Source organism: Hyperolius riggenbachi, chromosome 3, assembly GCF_040937935.1.
Source record: "Hyperolius riggenbachi isolate aHypRig1 chromosome 3, aHypRig1.pri, whole genome shotgun sequence".
Lineage (NCBI taxonomy): Eukaryota > Metazoa > Chordata > Amphibia > Anura > Hyperoliidae > Hyperolius > Hyperolius riggenbachi.
The window spans coordinates 421,105,255-421,126,612 of NC_090648.1; the positions used below are offsets into that span (position 1 = coordinate 421,105,255).

General features: G+C 43.4%; 1 protein-coding gene across 15 annotated transcripts in view; it reads left to right on the top strand.

Annotated features, from left to right (window-relative positions):
• SH3RF2 (SH3 domain containing ring finger 2) overlaps nucleotides 1–21,358 on the top strand; it is a 477,535-nt gene that overhangs the window by 411,560 nt on the left and 44,617 nt on the right. For all 15 annotated transcript variants that reach the window (XM_068277518.1, XM_068277521.1, XM_068277522.1 and 12 more), the window contains one exon: nucleotides 19,910–20,007. In XM_068277518.1, the coding sequence (XP_068133619.1) occupies nucleotides 19,910–20,007 (98 nt within the window). The remainder of the gene's footprint in view (nucleotides 1–19,909; nucleotides 20,008–21,358) is intronic.

A 21,358-nucleotide genomic window follows, 5' to 3' on the forward strand; every position in this document is an offset into this window, starting at 1 on the left:
TAAAAGCTAATGAAAAAATTGTACTGCTTTTAGACCCTAAAATCAGGAAGGAATCCTACTGCCAAGGAGGTTAACTTCTTGCCGACCGCTCCACGTCAATTGGCGTGAAGTCCTTGGGGGCGGAGATTGCAGGGTATCGTGTGCGCATCCCTGCTTGAATGACGGAGCTGAGCACAATCTGTCTCCCAGCGGCGATTACCATCTATTTAAAATGTGCAACGCTGCGATCTAAGGCAGCCCTGTACTGGGGACAGCTGTGTGAAGGGCGGGCACAAAAAAAAATCACATTTTATAATAACAATGCTTTATAAATTAATAAAAAAAAAAAAACAGCAGCGATCAGAGCTCACCAACAGAAAGCTCTGTTGGTGGGCAGAAAAGGTTGGGGGGGAGATCACGTGTGTGCTGAGTTGTACGGCACTGCAGCGAGCCCTTAAAGCTGCAGTGGCCTAATTTGTAAAACAATAGCCTGGTCACTGCGGGGTAAAGCATGTGGTCCTTAAAGGGACACTTAAGTCAAACAAAAAACATGAGTTTTACTCCCCTAGGGCTTCCAATAGCCCCCTGCAGCTGTCCGGTGCCCTCGCGTCCCCAGCCTGTCAGCTCCTGTCACCGAAACAGGAAGTGGCTGCCGGCGGGGCCAGGAGGATCGGTGGGAGATGGCGAGGGCACCGGACAGCTGCAGCGGGCTATTGGAAGCCGCAGTTGAATAAAACTCATTTTTTTTTTGTTTGACTTAAGTGTCCCTTTAAAGGGAATCTAAACTGAGAAGGACATGGATTTTTTCTTTTAAAATAATACCAGTTGCCTGACTCTCCTGCTGATCCTGTGTCTCTAATACTTTTAGCCACAGCCCCTCAACAAGCATGCAGATCAGGTTCTCTGACGGAAGTCAGACTGGATTAGCTGCATGCTTGTTTCAGGTGTGTGATTCAGCCACTACTGCAGCCAAAGGGATCAGCAGGACTGCCAAGCAACTGGTATTGTTTAAAAGGAAACATCCATATCCCTCTCAGTTTAGGTTCCCTTTAAGTCAGTGGTTCCCAACCTTTTTGGAGTCGTGACACATCACATCAAACGTTCAGATCTCCGTGACACGTACACTAGCGACTGCTGGTGAGTGGCAATTACTGCTGCTGGCATAGTGGTGTGGGTGCTAGTGAGTGACCATTACTGCTGCTGGCATAGTGGCGGCTGCTGGTGAGTGGCTTTTGCTGCTGCTGCTGGCATAGTGGGGGCTGCTGGTGGGTATCTTTTGCTGCTGCTGGCATAGTGGGAGCTGCTAGTGGGTGGCTTTTGCTGCTGCTGGCATAGTGGGGGCTGCTGGTGGGTATCTTTTGCTGCTGCTGGCATAGTGGGAGCTGCTGGTGAGTGGCTTTTGCTGCTGCTGGCATAGTGGTGTGGGTGCTAGTGAGTGACCATTACTGCTGCTGGCATAGTGGCGGCTGCTGGTGAGTGGCTTTTGCTGCTGCTGGCATAGTGGGGGCTGCTGGTGGGTATCTTTTGCTGCTGCTGGCATAGTGGGAGCTGCTGGTGGGTGGCTTTTGCTGCTGCTGGCATAGTGGGGGCTGCTGGTGGGTATCTTTTGCTGCTGCTGGCATAGTGGGAGCTGCTGGTGAGTGGCTTTTGCTGCTGCTGGCATAGTGGTGTGGGTGCTAGTGAGTGACCATTACTGCTGCTGGCATAGTGGCGGCTGCTGGTGAGTGGCTTTTGCTGCTGCTGGCATAGTGGGGGCTGCTGGTGGGTATCTTTTGCTGCTGCTGGCATAGTGGGAGCTGCTGGTGGGTGGCTTTTGCTGCTGCTGGCATAGTGGCGGCTGCTGGTGGGTATCTTTTGCTGCTGCTGGCATAGTGGGAGCTGCTGGTGAGTGGCTTTTGCTGCTGCTGGCATAGTGGTGTGGGTGCTAGTGAGTGACCATTACTGCTGCTGGCATAGTGGCGGCTGCTGGTGAGTGGCTTTTGCTGCTGCTGGCATAGTGGGGGCTGCTGGTGGGTATCTTTTGCTGCTGCTGGCATAGTGGGAGCTGCTGGTGGGTGGCTTTTGCTGCTGCTGGCATAGTGGGGGCTGCTGGCATAGTGGCTTTTGCTGCTGCTGGCATAGTGGAGGTTGCTGGTGTGTGGTGGCTGCTAGCATAGTGGCTTTTGCTGCTGCTGCTGCTGCTGGCATAGTGGGAGCTGCTGGTGTGTGGTGACTGCTGGCATAGTAGGGGCTGCTGGCATAGTGGGGGCTGCTGGCATAGTGGCTTTTGCTGCTGCTGGCATAGTGGGGGCTGCTTGTGTGTGGTGGCTGCTGGCATAGTGGGGGCTGCTTGTGTGTGGTGGCTGCTGGCATAGTGGTGGCTGCTTGTGTGTGGTGGCTGCTGGCATAGTGGGGGCTGCTGGCATAGTGGGTTTTGCTGCTGCTGCTGCTGGCATAGTGGGGGCTGCTTGTGTGTGGTGGCTGCTGGCATAGTTGGGGCTGCTTGTCTGTGGTGGCTGCTGGCATAGTGGGGGCTGCTTCTCTGTGGTGGCTGCTGGCATAGTGGGGGCTGCTTGTGTGTGGTGGCTGCTGGCATAGTGGGGGCTGCTTGTCTGTGGTGGCTGCTGGCATAGTGGGGGCTGCTGGCATAGTGGGTTTTGCTGCTGCTGCTGGCATAGTGGGGGCTGCTGGTGTGTGGTGGCTGCTGGCATAGTGGGGGCTGCTTGTCTGTGGTGGCTGCTGGCATAGTGGGGGCTGCTGGCATAGTGGGTTTTGCTGCTGCTGCTGGCATAGTGGGGGCTGCTGGTGTGTGGTGGCTGCTGGCATAGTGGGGGCTGCTGGTGCGTGGTGGCTGCTGGCATAGTGGGGGCTGCTGGCATAGTGGCTTTTGCTGCTGCTGGTATAGTGGGAGCTGCCGGCACAGGGGCTGCTGCTATTTTGGTGGTGGTTGCTGCTGGAACGGGAGCTACTTAATTTTTTTGCAGAGAGGTGGCATGAAAGTGCTTTACTCACTGTCCTCCTCACTGCAGATTGCCTCTCCATCCGCTCCTCCTCCTCAACCAGGACGCTATCTTCCGCGCTGTTCTGTTGCCCTGCTCTGCCAGTGCCTTCCCCTTTTGTTCCGTCCCATAGTAGATAAAGGACTACAAGAAAATGGCCACCGTTGTCCACAAATGTGGATGCTGGCAGCCATTTTCTTGTAGTCATCTACTAACTACAATGGGACAGAACGAAAGGGGAAGGCATAGCAGGGCAACAGAGAAGCGCGGAGGGAGACAGAGCACTAACACGGCGACACATACCCGGAGCTGCCGCGACACATGTATGTGTCGCGGCACATGGATTGGGAACCACTGCTTTAAGTGGTTAAATAGCAAAGAAACAGTGAGACACAGCTTGTGATAAGGTTCTACTGCAGTTCAAAGAGTCATTATTTCTGCTTTGTTTTATAATTTAAAAGACAGAGTATGTTTTAAAACTGCAACTATGACTGAATGATGCAGTGTTAAAAAAAAAAAAAAAAAAAAGCAGCTATATAACAAAGTAAAAATGAGACTTTTGTTTGCTGCTACTAATGTTCTATCCCTTATTCGTATTGCACATACAATTATTCATTGTATCATACAGTGGGGGGGGCACTTTAGATTTGCTTTAAAGAGAACCTGTAACAAAAAAAAGTTCCCCTGGGAGGTACTCGCCTTGGGAGGAGGAAGCCTCTGGGTCCCAATGAGGCTTCTCCGTCCCCTGTAGCTGCAGGCAATCCAGCGCTGGCTCCCCCAAAGTGTCCGGCAATCCTCCCTCGACAAGCCTTACCAGCGCTTATTTATTTACCTTTCACGGCTGTTGCGGCTCTCTGCAAAGAGATAGGCGGAAATAGGCGATCTCTGTCCAGTCCGCTCTACTGCGCAGGAGTCTTACGCCTGCCCAGTAGAGCGGGCCAACAGCAGTCGGCTATCTCCGCCTATCTCCGAGTGGGGAGCCGATACTGCGCCTGCGCTGGAGCTAGGAAGGTAGATATTTATGGCATAGGTAGAGAAATAGATCGGCACAAAGTTCTGCATAAAATTAGCTTTATTTTTCTGGCTAATGCAAAAAGCAGTCAGCAATGCGTATAGTTGTACATGTAGGTGGGACCTGGTGCGCATTGCCTCTGAAGACGCTCAGGAGAGCGAAACGGTCGTAAGGCAGCCCCCATCTCTCCCACCTCACCCCACAGCCATAAAATATCGGGTAGGACTACATGTACAACTATACGCATTGCTGACTGCTTTTTGCATTAGCCAGAAAAATAAAGCTAATTTTATGCTGAACTTTTTGCAAGTGCCGACCTATTTCTCTACCTATGCCATATTGAACTGTTTTGTCTCCAAGGCCTGAGTACGCAATATTTCAGCCTATATACCCGATATTTCCTCCCTGAAAGGACTCTGGGAAAACATGGCTTTTATACTGCCAGCCTACCAAGGAGGCAGCTAGGTGATTTGCCTAACCAATGTATGCAAATTCCTCAGCAGCAGAGCAGATCAGAAACTTGCAAAGGAAAGACAGGTCTCTCTTCCAGAGAAAATTGAATATAGAACAAAAATGGTATTAAGTGTGTGCTCTATGTGCAGGTACCAGCACTGGTATAAATATGACACTTGCAAAAAGAGAAGAGGACAAACCAGTAATTGCTGCTCAAAAACTGCACTTTTATTTTTTGGTAATTAAAACACACACATGAATTACATGAAAATGTCAGGTGATTCCTGACAGTAAATAGTACTGTAAATACAATATACGTGCTGCAATCTAAAAGGACAGTAAGGAAAAAGTCCCTTTTGAAAAGCCTATTTGTCTATATGGGGATCCATCCCTACCAAGCTGAGTTGAAGGTGCATAGGAGTGGGGCACAGCTAATAGGTCCAGCAAGTGTGCAGCTGCCAGCCCACCCCTAATGTAAGTGAAGCTGGTATGTTGTCTTTGGTGACGTCCCAACTGTGACCCCGAGAGGGGACCCAGGTATAAATATCCTGGGGGCAAATACCACTCACAGAGGGCAGAAAGGACGTGACCAATATGATCAATGATCAGTCAATCAGCAACCTGCAGTAGAAGGGGAGGACACCCAAACAATAAGACCAATACTATACAATGTGTCAAAGATATTGAGGACACCCTATCCTGACCTGTGAGGAAACCAACATTTGGTATTTTTATAAAGGTTATAACCACTCACAGAGGATAAAAGGGTGTGACCAATATGATCAAAAATAGGCTATTCATAGAATGCAAGAGAGCCGGTAAACACAGCAATATATGCAGATGCCGCCAAAAATCATTTGTGCCAATACCACACTAAGATTCACAACAGCTTTTCAATTCAAAACCGCTGAAATTGGATTGTAAATGGGAGGGCGCCACATGTACTGCAGACCTAAAAAAATTCAAAAATTAGAATCGAATTGCAGCATAATAGGTGATGTAGCTGGGAGCAAACAGGAGGGCCCTCCTGTGCTAGGTCAGCAATTAGTTGATGTACAGTTCTCAGTCCAAGCGTACTCCTTCAATAGTAAATCATCTCCACATAAATGTATATCACCACACCGTTACATATAGGTCGACAGAGGGTTTTAAATTGCCGGATAGTCTTTATAATATGCCAAGTTCCACCTGGGCCAGCCAAACCACTGCTATATCCACGAAGGTCGCCCAGTTTAGATATAGATATTCTTGCGGGCAGTTAGTGGGCAGTGGATAGGGCGCTATAGAGCAAATCTTCTGATGTTATCAATAAAGAAAAGTCACATAGTCAGTTGCGCATAGCAATTAGCACCTCAATTTGTTTGTGGAATTGCTGACATTTAACAGTCATCTTGCTATTATTATGGCGCTGCAAACAAAGCTCCAGGCGTTTGTGATAGTAGCAGGCAAGATAGCCTAATGCGGAAATACTAGGCATCCAGTAGTTATAAGATCAATATCCGTAGTATGCCATTAATGCAAGCTATAAGTGGCAGCAATACGTTGAAATCACTTATCTGGTCCAGTGGTGTGCTGTAATCAATAGGCTGCATACAGGTTCAGTGAAAAGCGGCTGCTGGTGGCTTGGCTAGGCAACGGCAGGCAGGCTCTCCCACGTGTGGTAATGGCGGCGGCTCACATGAGTTAGACCCGGCTGTAAAGTGTAATAGAGCGTAGCATGACGTCTACGCGTTTCGCCCCGCCCACCGGAGCTTCATCAGGACGTGCTACGTCATCACGTCTGCTGTGTAAAGGTTCCCTCTATTTATATTACTCGGTCTGAACTTGGCGAAATTCCAAGCAAACCCCATCTAGTGGTGGGAACCTAACACAGCTGGTATTGCATTTATGGAGACATCTTGTGGTCAAAAAGGGGTAGAACAACCCCCTAGTAAAGGGACAAACCAAAGTATGGTATTATATGCACCCAATTGGCAAAAAATGGGCTGAAAAAGGAAAAAGGAAATAATTAGATCCTAAAAAATAATAATTTAGGGATTCTATTTTAGAAATACCTTAAGATTAAGATCCACATTAAGCCCCAAAGGAACCAAAGTCTTTAACTGATATATCCAAAAACTCTCCTTTTTAATTAGTTGAGCTTTCATATTTCTGTACCTGATGCCCGGGTCTAGACGGTAAATGGCCTTAAATTTTAAACCCGATGGATCAGAACTATGGAACTCTGCAAAATGAGAGGCTATTGGAGTTTTATCTCTTTTTTCTTCCTCTGCTGAGTCAACAATCGCTCGCACATGTTCCTGAATTCTGGTTCTTAATTCCCTTTCCGTCTTGCCCACATAATGCTTATTGCAGGGGCAGGTCATTTGGTATACCACAAAAGTACTACGACAATCAAGGGGGCACCTAATATTATATGTCCTGTCACCTGCAGAGTTTACAAAAATGTCAGTACTGTCTACATATTGACAAACTGAACATTTTTTACACGGCGTCATCCCATTAGATTTTTTGAAAAAGGGGGATTGCTTACTTTTGAATTCGGATTGAGTGAGGATATCGGCTAGATTTTTATTTCGTCGCGCTGTTAGTAATGGTCTAGGCCCTATAATTCCAGCAATTTTTGAATCATTAAGTAAAATGGGCCAGAAACGCTGCAAAGTCTCTCTGAATTTGTTCCAATGGGGGCCATAAGTGGCTATCAATCTTGGGTAAAATTGTGGATTGGTGCGTGATTTTTTGATTAACAGATCCTCTCGGTTTGTTTTAAGGGCCCTATAATAAGCTGACTTAAGGAGTTTATTTGGGTAACCTCTGGTTTTTAGTCTCTGTCTCAAGTCCAAGGCCTCTTTTTTAAAAGTATCAATGTCACTGCAATTTCTTCTAAGGCGCAGAAATTGTCCTATTGGGACTGCGGACTTTTGGGAATGCAGATGAGCACTCTGGTAATGTAAGAGAGTATTACCAGCAGTGCTTTTTCTAAAAGTAGACGTTGTGATGCCATCACCCTCTCGTATAATCCTTATGTCCAAAAATTCAAGTTCACTAGGACTTGATTTATAGGTCAAAAAAATATTATAAGTATTGACATTTAGGCGAGATATAAAATCCTGTAAGGCTTCAGGGGACCCTGTCCAAAGTAGGAATACATCATCCACATAGCGCAGCCAGAGGGCGGCATGCTCCCGATACGCCCGATCCACATAGACCACTTCCTCCTCCCATGCGCCCAGGTGGAGACAGGCGTACGATGGAGCGCAGGCCGCCCCCATGGCCACGCCCCGCCGCTGGCGATAATACCGATGATTAAAAGTAAAAAAATTATTCATCAAAATGAACTGGAGCAGGGTATCCACAAATTCATTGTGTCCATCCTGATCAGGATAAAATCGTGTCATGAATTTTCTAACCGCACGTCTGCCTACGTCATTGGGGATGGATGTGAAAAGGGATTCAACATCCAAACCCACTAAAATCGCATGACTAGGAACCGATACAGTTTTGAGTTTGTGTAGCAATTGCATGGTATCCAGGACAAAGGATGGCAGCATCTCAACCATAGGTTGTAATTTTTTGTCTACATATTGTGCTATTTTTTCAGTTGGAGAGTTTATAGCAGCAATAATAGGGCGCCCAGGAGGACAGACTGGATCTTTATGAATTTTAGGCTGTATGTACATAGTCGGAACAACATATTGGTCTACCCTAAGGGCTTTAAGTTCTTTTTCGGTAAGCACGTTGTCCAAATATCCCCACTCTAGCCTTGTATTTAGTTCATCTTTTAATTTGACAAAAGGGTTGGAAATAACTCTTTCATAACAATTAGAATCTGCCAATTGTCGATTAATTTCCTTTAAATACATTTCTTTTGGCATCAGAACTATATTCCCGCCCTTATCACTTTTTTTGATGACAATATTATCAAGGTTCTTCAATTTTTTCAGGGATTTACGTTCACCTATAGATAAGTTGTCCCAACTAGGATCTTGCTTCTGCCAAGTCTCTATTTCATTCATAACACATTCGTTAAACAATGCAACATGTTTGTTTTTTGTCATTGAAGGAATATACTCAGAAACTGGTCTCATATCTGTATGTAGGGGGAATTTTTGTTCAAAACCCATCTCCTCTTCCTCCATCCCCTCAATGATTTCAAAATCATCAACGTCGGTAAACCCCATGTGATCTCCCACTAACCCCTGAGTCATGACATCTCCATATTCCACCTTTAAAAGAATCTTACGTAAGTAAAGTTGCATATCTTTATAAATCTCAAAGTTCTGGACAGCCTCTGCCGGACAGAACGAGAGACCCTTGTTTAACACAGAGATATCAGTAGACGTCAGGGTTAAATCGGTGAGATTGATAATATTATTATCCACAGATTGAGAAGCTGGATTGTCATCCTGCCTCAATCTAAGTGACCTTGTTTTTCTCTTCCGCCTCTTTTTTGACTTCTCTCTAAAAAAGTAGTCTGTCTAGTTGACATTCCCTCTGATCTTTTGAGTATCCCTCTATAATCTTTCTTACGGGGATTAGGGCGATTGGGGGTACTAGACGCTGAAGTTGAGGTGTCATCCTGGGATTCACCCGAGGAGGACACCCAACTAATCTTTCTTCTTCTGGATCTACTACGCCCCCTAGGTTTCTGTGTATATTCCACAAACACTTTTTGTGTTGCAAAGTCATCCACATCTCGTTGAAACTTTTTTTGTTTGGCCGCTTTCATTTTATCGTTTTCACTGTCTAACGCTTTCTTCATTCTAAGATTAAAGGGGCCAAAGGCCTCGTTATTCTCATATTTATCCAGTTCTGCTGCGGATTTGCACAACTGTTTTTCCATTTCAATTAGCTGTATAGTCTCCTCTTCAACCATCATAGTCATAATATATATACCATTAGATATACTGTGTTCCCTCCATTGGGGCATGAATCTATCATTTCTTAAATGCTCTGCGGGGATAATTCTCTCTCTCAATCCTCGTGGTATAATCTCAGCTTTAATATACTTCTTCAAGGATATAATGTTCCACTTCCGCCTAACAATTTTTAATGCCAAGTCCTCATGTGTACGAAACATTCCCTCTAAAGGATCTGGCAACGTCTCAGTCGGGGTTTGTGCCACACTCACCACCTGACCTGAAGCATTTTCAAAAGATTTAAATGCATTTTCCACCTCATCCACTATGTCGATTTTGGGTATATAGGCCATGTCTAAAGACCACAAGATGTCTCCACAAATAAAGGGACTGTACCTAATCTGTCCAAACAAGATAAATTGCAGCACTGGAAAAACCCCTTAAAGCAGAGGTGCTAGACTAGAAAAAATTGAATATAGAACAAAAATGGTATTAAGTGTGTGCTCTATGTGCAGGTACCAGCACTGGTATAAATATGACACTTGCAAAAAGAGAAGAGGACAAACCAGTAATTGCTGCTCAAAAACTGCACTTTTATTTTTAGGTTTGGGGTTTACCGACGTTGATGATTTTGAAATCATTGAGGGGATGGAGGAAGAGGAGATGGGTTTTGAACAAAAATTCCCCCTACATACAGATATGAGACCAGTTTCTGAGTATATTCCTTCAATGACAAAAAACAAACATGTTGCATTGTTTAACGAATGTGTTATGAATGAAATAGAGACTTGGCAGAAGCAAGATCCTAGTTGGGACAACTTATCTATAGGTGAACGTAAATCCCTGAAAAAATTGAAGAACCTTGATAATATTGTCATCAAAAAAAGTGATAAGGGCGGGAATATAGTTCTGATGCCAAAAGAAATGTATTTAAAGGAAATTAATCGACAATTGGCAGATTCTAATTGTTATGAAAGAGTTATTTCCAACCCTTTTGTCAAATTAAAAGATGAACTAAATACAAGGCTAGAGTGGGGATATTTGGACAACGTGCTTACCGAAAAAGAACTTAAAGCCCTTAGGGTAGACCAATATGTTGTTCCGACTATGTACATACAGCCTAAAATTCATAAAGATCCAGTCTGTCCTCCTGGGCGCCCTATTATTGCTGCTATAAACTCTCCAACTGAAAAAATAGCACAATATGTAGACAAAAAATTACAACCTATGGTTGAGATGCTGCCATCCTTTGTCCTGGATACCATGCAATTGCTACACAAACTCAAAACTGTATCGGTTCCTAGTCATGCGATTTTAGTGGGTTTGGATGTTGAATCCCTTTTCACATCCATCCCCAATGACGTAGGCAGACGTGCGGTTAGAAAATTCATGACACGATTTTATCCTGATCAGGATGGACACAATGAATTTGTGGATACCCTGCTCCAGTTCATTTTGATGAATAATTTTTTTACTTTTAATCATCGGTATTATCGCCAGCGGCGGGGCGTGGCCATGGGGGCGGCCTGCTCTCCATCGTACGCCTGTCTCCACCTGGGCGCATGGGAGGAGGAAGTGGTCTATGTGGATCGGGCGTATCGGGAGCATGCCGCCCTCTGGCTGCGCTATGTGGATGATGTATTCCTACTTTGGACAGGGTCCCCTGAAGCCTTACAGGATTTTATATCTCGCCTAAATGTCAATACTTATAATATTTTTTTGACCTATAAATCAAGTCCTAGTGAACTTGAATTTTTGGACATAAGGATTATACGAGAGGGTGATGGCATCACAACGTCTACTTTTAGAAAAAGCACTGCTGGTAATACTCTCTTACATTACCAGAGTGCTCATCTGCATTCCCAAAAGTCCGCAGTCCCAATAGGACAATTTCTGCGCCTTAGAAGAAATTGCAGTGACATTGATACTTTTAAAAAAGAGGCCTTGGACTTGAGACAGAGACTAAAAACCAGAGGTTACCCAAATAAACTCCTTAAGTCAGCTTATTATAGGGCCCTTAAAACAAACCGAGAGGATCTGTTAATCAAAAAATCACGCACCAATCCACAATTTTACCCAAGATTGATAGCCACTTATGGCCCCCATTGGAACAAATTCAGAGAGACTTTGCAGCGTTTCTGGCCCATTTTACTTAATGATTCAAAAATTGCTGGAATTATAGGGCCTAGACCATTACTAACAGCGCGACGAAATAAAAATCTAGCCGATATCCTCACTCAATCCGAATTCAAAAGTAAGCAATCCCCCTTTTTCAAAAAATCTAATGGGATGACGCCGTGTAAAAAATGTTCAGTTTGTCAATATGTAGACAGTACTGACATTTTTGTAAACTCTGCAGGTGACAGGACATATAATATTAGGTGCCCCCTTGATTGTCGTAGTACTTTTGTGGTATACCAAATGACCTGCCCCTGCAATAAGCATTATGTGGGCAAGACGGAAAGGGAATTAAGAACCAGAATTCAGGAACATGTGCGAGCGATTGTTGACTCAGCAGAGGAAGAAAAAAGAGATAAAACTCCAATAGCCTCTCATTTTGCAGAGTTCCATAGTTCTGATCCATCGGGTTTAAAATTTAAGGCCATTTACCGTCTAGACCCGGGCATCAGGTACAGAAATATGAAAGCTCAACTAATTAAAAAGGAGAGTTTTTGGATATATCAGTTAAAGACTTTGGTTCCTTTGGGGCTTAATGTGGATCTTAATCTTAAGGTATTTCTAAAATAGAATCCCTAAATTATTATTTTTTAGGATCTAATTATTTCCTTTTTCCTTTTTCAGCCCATTTTTTGCCAATTGGGTGCATATAATACCATACTTTGGTTTGTCCCTTTACTAGGGGGTTGTTCTACCCCTTTTTGACCACAAGATGTCTCCATAAATGCAATACCAGCTGTGTTAGGTTCCCACCACTAGATGGGGTTTGCTTGGAATTTCGCCAAGTTCAGACCGAGTAATATAAATAGAGGGAACCTTTACACAGCAGACGTGATGACGTAGCACGTCCTGATGAAGCTCCGGTGGGCGGGGCGAAACGCGTAGACGTCATGCTACGCTCTATTACACTTTACAGCCGGGTCTAACTCATGTGAGCCGCCGCCATTACCACACGTGGGAGAGCCTGCCTGCCATTGCCTAGCCAAGCCACCAGCAGCCGCTTTTCACTGAACCTGTATGCAGCCTATTGATTACAGCACACCACTGGACCAGATAAGTGATTTCAACGTATTGCTGCCACTTATAGCTTGCATTAATGGCATACTACGGATATTGATCTTATAACTACTGGATGCCTAGTATTTCCGCATTAGGCTATCTTGCCTGCTACTATCACAAACGCCTGGAGCTTTGTTTGCAGCGCCATAATAATAGCAAGATGACTGTTAAATGTCAGCAATTCCACAAACAAATTGAGGTGCTAATTGCTATGCGCAACTGACTATGTGACTTTTCTTTATTGATAACATCAGAAGATTTGCTCTATAGCGCCCTATCCACTGCCCGCAAGAATATCTATATCTAAACTGGGCGACCTTCGTGGATATAGCAGTGGTTTGGCTGGCCCAGGTGGAACTTGGCATATTATAAAGACTATCCGGCAATTTAAAACCCTCTGTCGACCTATATGTAACGGTGTGGTGATATACATTTATGTGGAGATGATTTACTATTGAAGGAGTACGCTTGGACTGAGAACTGTACATCAACTAATTGCTGACCTAGCACAGGAGGGCCCTCCTGTTTGCTCCCAGCTACATCACCTATTATGCTGCAATTCGATTCTAATTTTTGAATTTTTTTAGGTCTGCAGTACATGTGGCGCCCTCCCATTTACAATCCAATTTCAGCGGTTTTGAATTGAAAAGCTGTTGTGAATCTTAGTGTGGTATTGGCACAAATGATTTTTGGCGGCATCTGCATATATTGCTGTGTTTACCGGCTCTCTTGCATTCTATGAATAGCCTATTTTTGATCATATTGGTCACACCCTTTTATCCTCTGTGAGTGGTTATAACCTTTATAAAAATACCAAATGTTGGTTTCCTCACAGGTCAGGATAGGGTGTCCTCAATATCTTTGACACATTGTATAGTATTGGTCTTATTGTTTGGGTGTCCTCCCCTTCTACTGCAGGTTGCTGATTGACTGATCATTGATCATATTGGTCACGTCCTTTCTGCCCTCTGTGAGTGGTATTTGCCCCCAGGATATTTATACCTGGGTCCCCTCTCGGGGTCACAGTTGGGACGTCACCAAAGACAACATACCAGCTTCACTTACATTAGGGGTGGGCTGGCAGCTGCACACTTGCTGGACCTATTAGCTGTGCCCCACTCCTATGCACCTTCAACTCAGCTTGGTAGGGATGGATCCCCATATAGACAAATAGGCTTTTCAAAAGGGACTTTTTCCTTACTGTCCTTTTAGATTGCAGCACGTATATTGTATTTACAGTACTATTTACTGTCAGGAATCACCTGACATTTTCATGTAATTCATGTGTGTGTTTTAATTACCAAAAAAATAAAAGTGCAGTTTTTGAGCAGCAATTACTGGTTTGTCCTCTTCTCTTTTTGCAAGTCTCTCTTCCAGAGACCTGCAGCCCACAGACTAGAGGAATGGTCAAACAGCTGTCTGCCTGTGCAGCTAGCTGAGCGGATCATTACAACTACCTTGGAAACATGTAAAGGATATCCTGACTAGGTAAACCATTAGATCTACCTTCAGCTTATTTTATGTACGACTCCCTTAGTATTTTTACATTTGACATTGTTGTCTCTGAGCATCTCTAAGAGAATCAGCAACAGACATTGACTCAGAAGGCAGCCGTGCAAGTTATTTTACCTTTAAACAATGCTCCTAAGTAGGACAGGATTGTTTGAGATTAAACATTCATGCAGTTTGCAGCTATAGGTGATGATTGATCTCGGATCCGCCCTAATATTTTGAGTTCAAACAAGCTACTTATAATGCAGGCGCTGTGCCAACTTTGGCTAGAAAGAGTTCAATTTAAAAACTACTTACAACTACTTGTTGCCTGAAACAATTCTTGAAGTAGACCTCTGCTGCAAATTCCAACGTGAAAAAGAGCCAGAATGACATACTGTAACTGTTCCCCCTCTTTTTTTTACCGATTGCAGCAATTGCTGACTACTTCATTAACTAGTTCGCGTTCCACGGTTTTTACCCCTTAAAGATAATTTGTAATGTTAAAAATAACCCTCTGGGGGATACTTAGCTTGGGAGGGGGAAGGCTCTGGATCCTAACAAGGATTCCCCATCCTCCTCCATCCCTCCGTTTAAGCGCCGGGACCCCCGAAGCACGGCGAGGTAAATATTTACCTAACGATCCTGTGCAGGCGCACTAGCGGCTCTTTGGGTTAGACGGAAACAGCCTAACCCGATTGCATCCGCTCTACTGTGCAAACGTGAGTCCTTTGTGCTATTTCCGCATATTCCAAATGAAGAGACGCTAGTGCGCCTGAGCAGGATTGCTGAGAGGTAAATATATAACCACGTGTCAGGGGAGCCAGCGCTGGATTCCTCCAAGCTTCAGAGGTCGGGGAATCTTCATTGGTATCCTGAGGCTTTCCCCTCCCGAGGTAAGTATCCCCAGAGGGGGTTTTGTTTTTTTTACAGGTTCTTGACACTTTAGCTGTGTTGTTTTGATACAGCTGTAACTTTTTAATTACTGATGCCATCTTAGTGATATATCTTGTTTTCTTCAGTACAATCTAGGCTTTCTTTAAACAATATGTTTCTCCCAAAGCTATGTACTTTTATAGTCACTTTATGGGGAAAAATTATTTGGCACTTCCCGATTAAAACCATACCTCATATACCATATTTTACTTCTAGCTGGGCATGTGGCGGACCGTTATCCCCAACCTTTGCAGCTGTGGTGATCAAATGCATTCGCTAGGGCGACATTTTAGGGGCCATAGAGCTGTAAAGATGCATCGCTAGGCAACAGCAGAGCGTTACATCTGTACAGGATTGGGGCCCAAAACTTTTTCCCTAGCGATTGCTACAGGCAGCAGTCATTAAAAGTTTATAAACAGGTAGGTAGGTATTGCAGGGGTTAATAATAGGTTAATTGGCTAGGGTTAAAAATTAAATGGGAATTTAAAAAAAAAAAAAACATTATGTTATTGGGACCACGTTACTTTAAATTTTTTTCTTCAACTTTTACAACTTTTTTTCCCTAACTTTATTGAATGATTGTTGCAAATAGCTAGCAGACAAGCAGTCAATAGTTTTTTGTTTTTTTGGGGGGGGGGGGTTGTCATCAAAGAGCAACTATTCCGTATATTTGGTTGCATGATTCATTCAGGGTTTTTTTTAAGATGTTATTAACAATGGGTAAACTGTATTCAAAGATTAGTAACTATAAATGATACAGCTAGTACTTTTAATACTTTTATTAACATGTCCTATAGTTTTGTTGAAAGCTTTTGAGTTCCCCTATTGGCTACTGCAGCTATCTATCACATTAAGCCCTTGTTTCCATCTGTGTGCTTCTGTCTGCTTCGGTCTGCTTTTCAGCAACATGTATCAATCTGTAACACTGATGTGCTGATAAAAAGCAGACAGAAGCACACCGATGGAAACAAGGCCTAAAGGCCAATCTGAGACTCAGGAGGTAGAAGAAATGGAGACAAAGTCAAGTTCTACAGGAAAGGTCATCGTGTGCATATTGCCACAGCAACCTACATGTACAGATGCAGAACTCTAACGAGTATTTCGGAGTTCCCCAACCCTGTCCTCAAGGACCATCAAAATTACATGTTTTGCAGAACACCACAAACATTCACAGGTGAGGTGAGTAATGTCTCAGCAGAGCTGATTAACTACCTCTGTGGATTTCCACAAAACATGCACTGTTGGGGGGCCTTGATGACAGGGTTGGGGAACACTGGAGTATTTGGCATGATCTGTTCATTGAAGATGACCTCTTATCATCAACATATTCTATTGCTCAAGTTCTAAGATTGTCCCAACTTTAAAACATGCCTGAACTTACATGTACCGTGTGTCCCTGAAAGTAAAACCTCCCCCGAAAGTAAAACCTAGCTCAGATTTCAAGCAGGCTGGAAATGTAAGCCCTACCCTGAAAATAAACCCTAGTGGCAGAGAGGAGGGGACACAGCTGTGCAATAGGAAGAGGCAGCCAGGGAAGCAGTGTGTGGATGGACAATGTCAGACTGGGCTTTCGCGGTCCCTTCCCATCCACCAGTGTTGCTGTCACCCCGGTGTATGAGATGTGCAGGCAACTGTTATCTCTTTTATTTGCTCTGGGACAGTGGGAGGGTGTGAGAAAGAGCTGCTGTGTGGAAGGAAGAAGGAAACTGTATGGAGAGGGAGCTTCTGCCAGCACCACTTTGCTACCATGGGCTCAGCAGCGTTAGTATGGAGAAAGATGTGACTCGTTCTTTAGCTGCATATGCTAGCTGTCCTCTCTCTCTCTTCTGCTCAGCTTGTACCTCAGACAATACAGCAGTGGCAGGAATTTCAAGTATGTGCCTGTCCTCTCCTTACAATAGATCTGAGTTAGATAAGAGTGTGAGTCTGGGAGTAGAATTCTGAACCTCAGCAAACAGTACAGTTACTTTGCCATTGTACTCTATCATTTGTCTTTTATCAGCAAATGTGAAGTGAAATTCAGATGTTGTATAAAACTCACATATTGTGCACAAATACTGCTGTTTAAGTTTTCCCAATAGCCATGTGTTCTTCCTTAGTGTGTTTCTCCCAAAATAAGACATCCCCTGAAAATAAGCCCTAGCACATTTTTTGTAGCAAAAATTAATTATTTTCGGGAAAACACGGTAGTACATAAAGTATAGTACGCCTACTTAGAACCTGCTTGCATCAACTTTGTTTCATTTTTGCATTTAAAGAGTAAAGACCAGTGCAGCTGAAGCTCTCATGAAGAGTAAACTAATGCAAATTAGGTTTATCTGGGTTTGCAAATACTGCTGATTACAAGAGAGCTTAAAGGGACTCCGTGCAGTGCAGAAACTATGGAAAGATGCATATCATTTTAAAGCTCTCTTTCTCCTCTTTCCAATGATATGTAAACCGACACCCTACGCCTTTTAGTTTTCGCTATTTTCGCGATTGAAATTGCAGCGGCCGTGATTACAATGATATCCATCTTTCCATAGCTACATTGTATTACACAGGACGACACTTTCCCCAGTGTCAGCAGCTCCATTCAGCAGAATGAAGCTGCTGACTTTAGGAAAAAGTCGCCCTGTGTAATACAATGTAACTATGGAAAGATGGACATCATTTTAAAGCTCTCTTTCTCCTCTTTCTGGCGACACCTAAATCGTCGCCCTACACCTTTTAGTTTTCTCTATTTTCGCGATTGAAATCGCGGCCGCGGCAATTTCAATCGCGAAAATAGCGAAAACTAAAGGGCGTAGGGCGGCAGTTTATATATCATTGGAAAGAGGAGAAAGCACTGCTCGGAGTCCCTTTAAATATTTACATGTTCATTATTTCTTTTTGTTGGCAGCTGAATGAACTAGATTGTAAGTCACACTGAAAAAGCTGTTGTGCAGACTTCAGAGATCAAATGTAACACCTTAAAATGAAAATGGCAATATAAGACTGCAAGGAGGCTTTATATACTATTGCTGGCACACATAATTCAATATCTCATACATTTATCTTTGGTTCAGGTTTGCTGTAAGGTTGCAAGAATGAACCATAAAACAGGGCTAAAAACATACTTTGTAAGTAGTAGCCTGAATTAAGAGGAATGATAAGAGTGCCAATCTATTTATTTGAAAAAGTAACTTGCTGGTCTGCAAGATAAAATCTGACTCTAGTATTCTCTAAATCATTGATCACTAAGGGCCCGTTTCCACGTTTCGGAAACCACTCCGATTCCGCAGAGTTTCCCAGCAGGCAAATCACACGGGGAAACTCTGTCATAGGGAACTATGGTGCCGCCGGCCGAATCGCTTGCAATAGCGATTCGGCCGGAACCTTCCACAGAATTCGCTCGGGAGGCAGCGAATCCATGCACGGCTGATGGAATTCGCCTGCGATCCCACACACCCGGAAGAGCGGCCGTGCACCTCGCAGATGCGCGCCGCTCAAAAGGAAACAAGCCCTTACTGTGAACCTGTATGCAAATGAGTTTCTTACCTCTGTCTGGTTCCAACATCTGTATCATTATTGCAGGTGTGGCTCCAAAAATATTTCAATGAAAATATCAGATCGACAGTCAAGCAGTTGGTATTTTTCGTTTCAATAGTTTTTATTGAAGGTTGAGAAAATGGCAAAAAATATCCATTTAATAAGGCACAGTAACCGCATATAGGGCATAGATAATCACGTAAGGCTCATATAGCAAGATAAATAGAACAATCTGATTTATGTAAAAGAGAATAACTTACGGTAATTATGAAATAAGTAGAACAAGAAAAGAAACAAACAACAAGAAGAGAACATATCTTGATCATGACTTCGACTGCTGAATAACCAACCATTAATAAAGCTAAAAAGACCAACCACTTTAGGGGGACCAGCTAGCACTACTCACTGTGACTGATGTGAGAACAAAAGAAATGTGGACAAAGATTTAAATATCAAAAATAGCATATACTGTATGCCTCATATCAGCATAATCAACCCAAAGGTCCAGGTCTTATTGAACTGTAGCATTTGGGCCTCCACAATTACAATCATGCGTTCAAATATAACTCTGTGGACCCCAGCAATAATATGCTCCAAGTATAGGATAGGGTCTTTCCGGTGGAAGGCAAGGTATGCTTTGGCAGAATTTGCTATATGCTGAAGTAGCCAATGTGCTGGATGTCTCACATTACTCTTTTTGTTACCAAATAATATAGAGGGGTCTTTAGTAAAGGGGACCTGGAGAACTGAGGCCACTAGTGCACTGATTTGCATCCAATATGCAGAGACCAACGGGTAGATCCACCATGTGTGAGATGGTACCCCTAGCACCGCAACCATGGTAGCATAAGGGGGAGGCCTGTGGATAGAACTTGCACCAGAGTAAGATATGCTCAGTATTGAGTAATACAAACTCCCCTTCATAAGTTTCAAAACAGTGAGTCCATTTTAGAGGGGAGAAGTGGAAACCCAGGTCGCCCTCCCAATTTGTCAGAACCGGAGTCATACTGGACTATGGCCTGGCCTGGTAGCAAGTAGACCATACAAATAGTAGATCACACCACCTTCCAATAGAGTGGACTTACACCAATTTTCAAAGTAGGTGGGAAAGGCATTAGGAGATAAAAGACCAAGTGGTGCTATAAAATGATATATCTGGCTTATATGGAAAATTTGGTGAGATCTGTGAGACAACGTTTCAGCTACTGTAGAGACTGGGACTAGTTTTCCATTGGAATAAAAGTTAGACTATTTGGTATAGTAAGCAGTTGGTATTTTTAAACGGAAATAACATTCTCTATATACATAGCATTATACAGTTAAAATCCTTTAGACAGTGAAGTAAGTGGCATTAGATTCACATTTACTGAGTAATTTGCTTCAGAACTTAACATTTGTTATTGAATTATTTGATTGTTGATAAATAACATTGTTTTCTCTGTCTGTTTTCATAGGCCAATGGTTCGCTTTATTATGCTACTTTGGGAACACAAGGGACAGCCCCATTACTAGCAGATGTTCCAAATGGTCCTAACAATATTTTGGCTAACATGTAAGTTTATTTTTTAACCAGTTTAAAAATTAAAACATTTGTAAAGTACTTTTCTCATGTTGAAGCTTGTCTCAGATCAATACATACAGTAGTTGTGGTTTGGAGCTGTCCTGATTGGGTTGGAGTGTTGGGGCTGGCATGATTGAGTGTGGCAAATAATTCCGAAGGGTAGGGGCAAACATGACCGAAGGCTCTGTTTATGCCAGAACTCCCAGATAACCACAAGTATTGGCTTAACCACTAGGCCGGGTTGGGTGTTGGTTGAGGATGGCAACTTGTATGGTCATTAATACGTTCAAGAGGAAGGATTTTAAATGAGCATGTATTGAATTTTTAAATGTGAAGCTCAGATCCAGAAAAAAAATATGTGATAAGGTGTTGAATTTTGGGTGATATTAACTCTGGTGGTTCTAAGTGCATGAGATCAAAGGTGTTAAGAAAACCTTAATGGGAGTTCTAACTCTTCCCTCTGCAATAAGAAATATGTTTGTTCTCATTGGAGAGCTTTGCTCACTTTCTGTCAGGCATAAGCCCAGAAATGATATCAGGAGGGGGCTTATCTACATTTCCACTACCTGGAAGTGAAGGTGTAAGTGGGACATACTGGTGCTCACACATCGACTATTTGAACAAGCCAGAGTAAAAAGGTAGGTAAAGCTACAGCTAATGAAGCCCTGATCCACAGGTCAAGAACTTAACACCAGGTTCCAAATGGTTATGCAAATTATATTTTTCTCTGATTTTCCTAAATAGTTGATGCAAGTGGCAGTCAGCATACATTTTGAGTCATCAACCATTAGAGTATAATTCAAATTTTACTCAACAAACTTAATGATAAAGGTATACTGTATTTTTTTATTTAAAAAACACCTTAGCAGGTCAAGTTACATATTAACATAGGACTCATTTGATAGCAGCTTCATAATTCTTTCATCCATTAAACTTGTGAGATTTTTGGATAGTTTCTGCTTGAATTTTTTTGAAAGATGTCAGAATACCCTCCCAGAGATACTGTTTGGATGTAAACTGCCTCCCGCCCTCATAAATCTTTTGCTTGAGGATGCTCCAAAGGTTCTCAGTAGGAATGAGATCAGTGGAGAATGGGGGCCACACCATGAGTTTATCTCCTTTTATGCCAAAAGCAGCCAATGATGCAAAGGTATTCTTTGCAGCATGAAATGGTGCATTGTAATGCAAGAAGATGATTTTATCATGGAAAGCACAGTTTTTTTTGTACCATGGAAGAAACTGGTCATTCAGAAACTCCACATACTTTTCAGAGGTCATTTTCACACCTTCAGGGACCCTAAGGGGCCGTACAGCTCTCTTCCCATGATTCCAGCCCAAAATG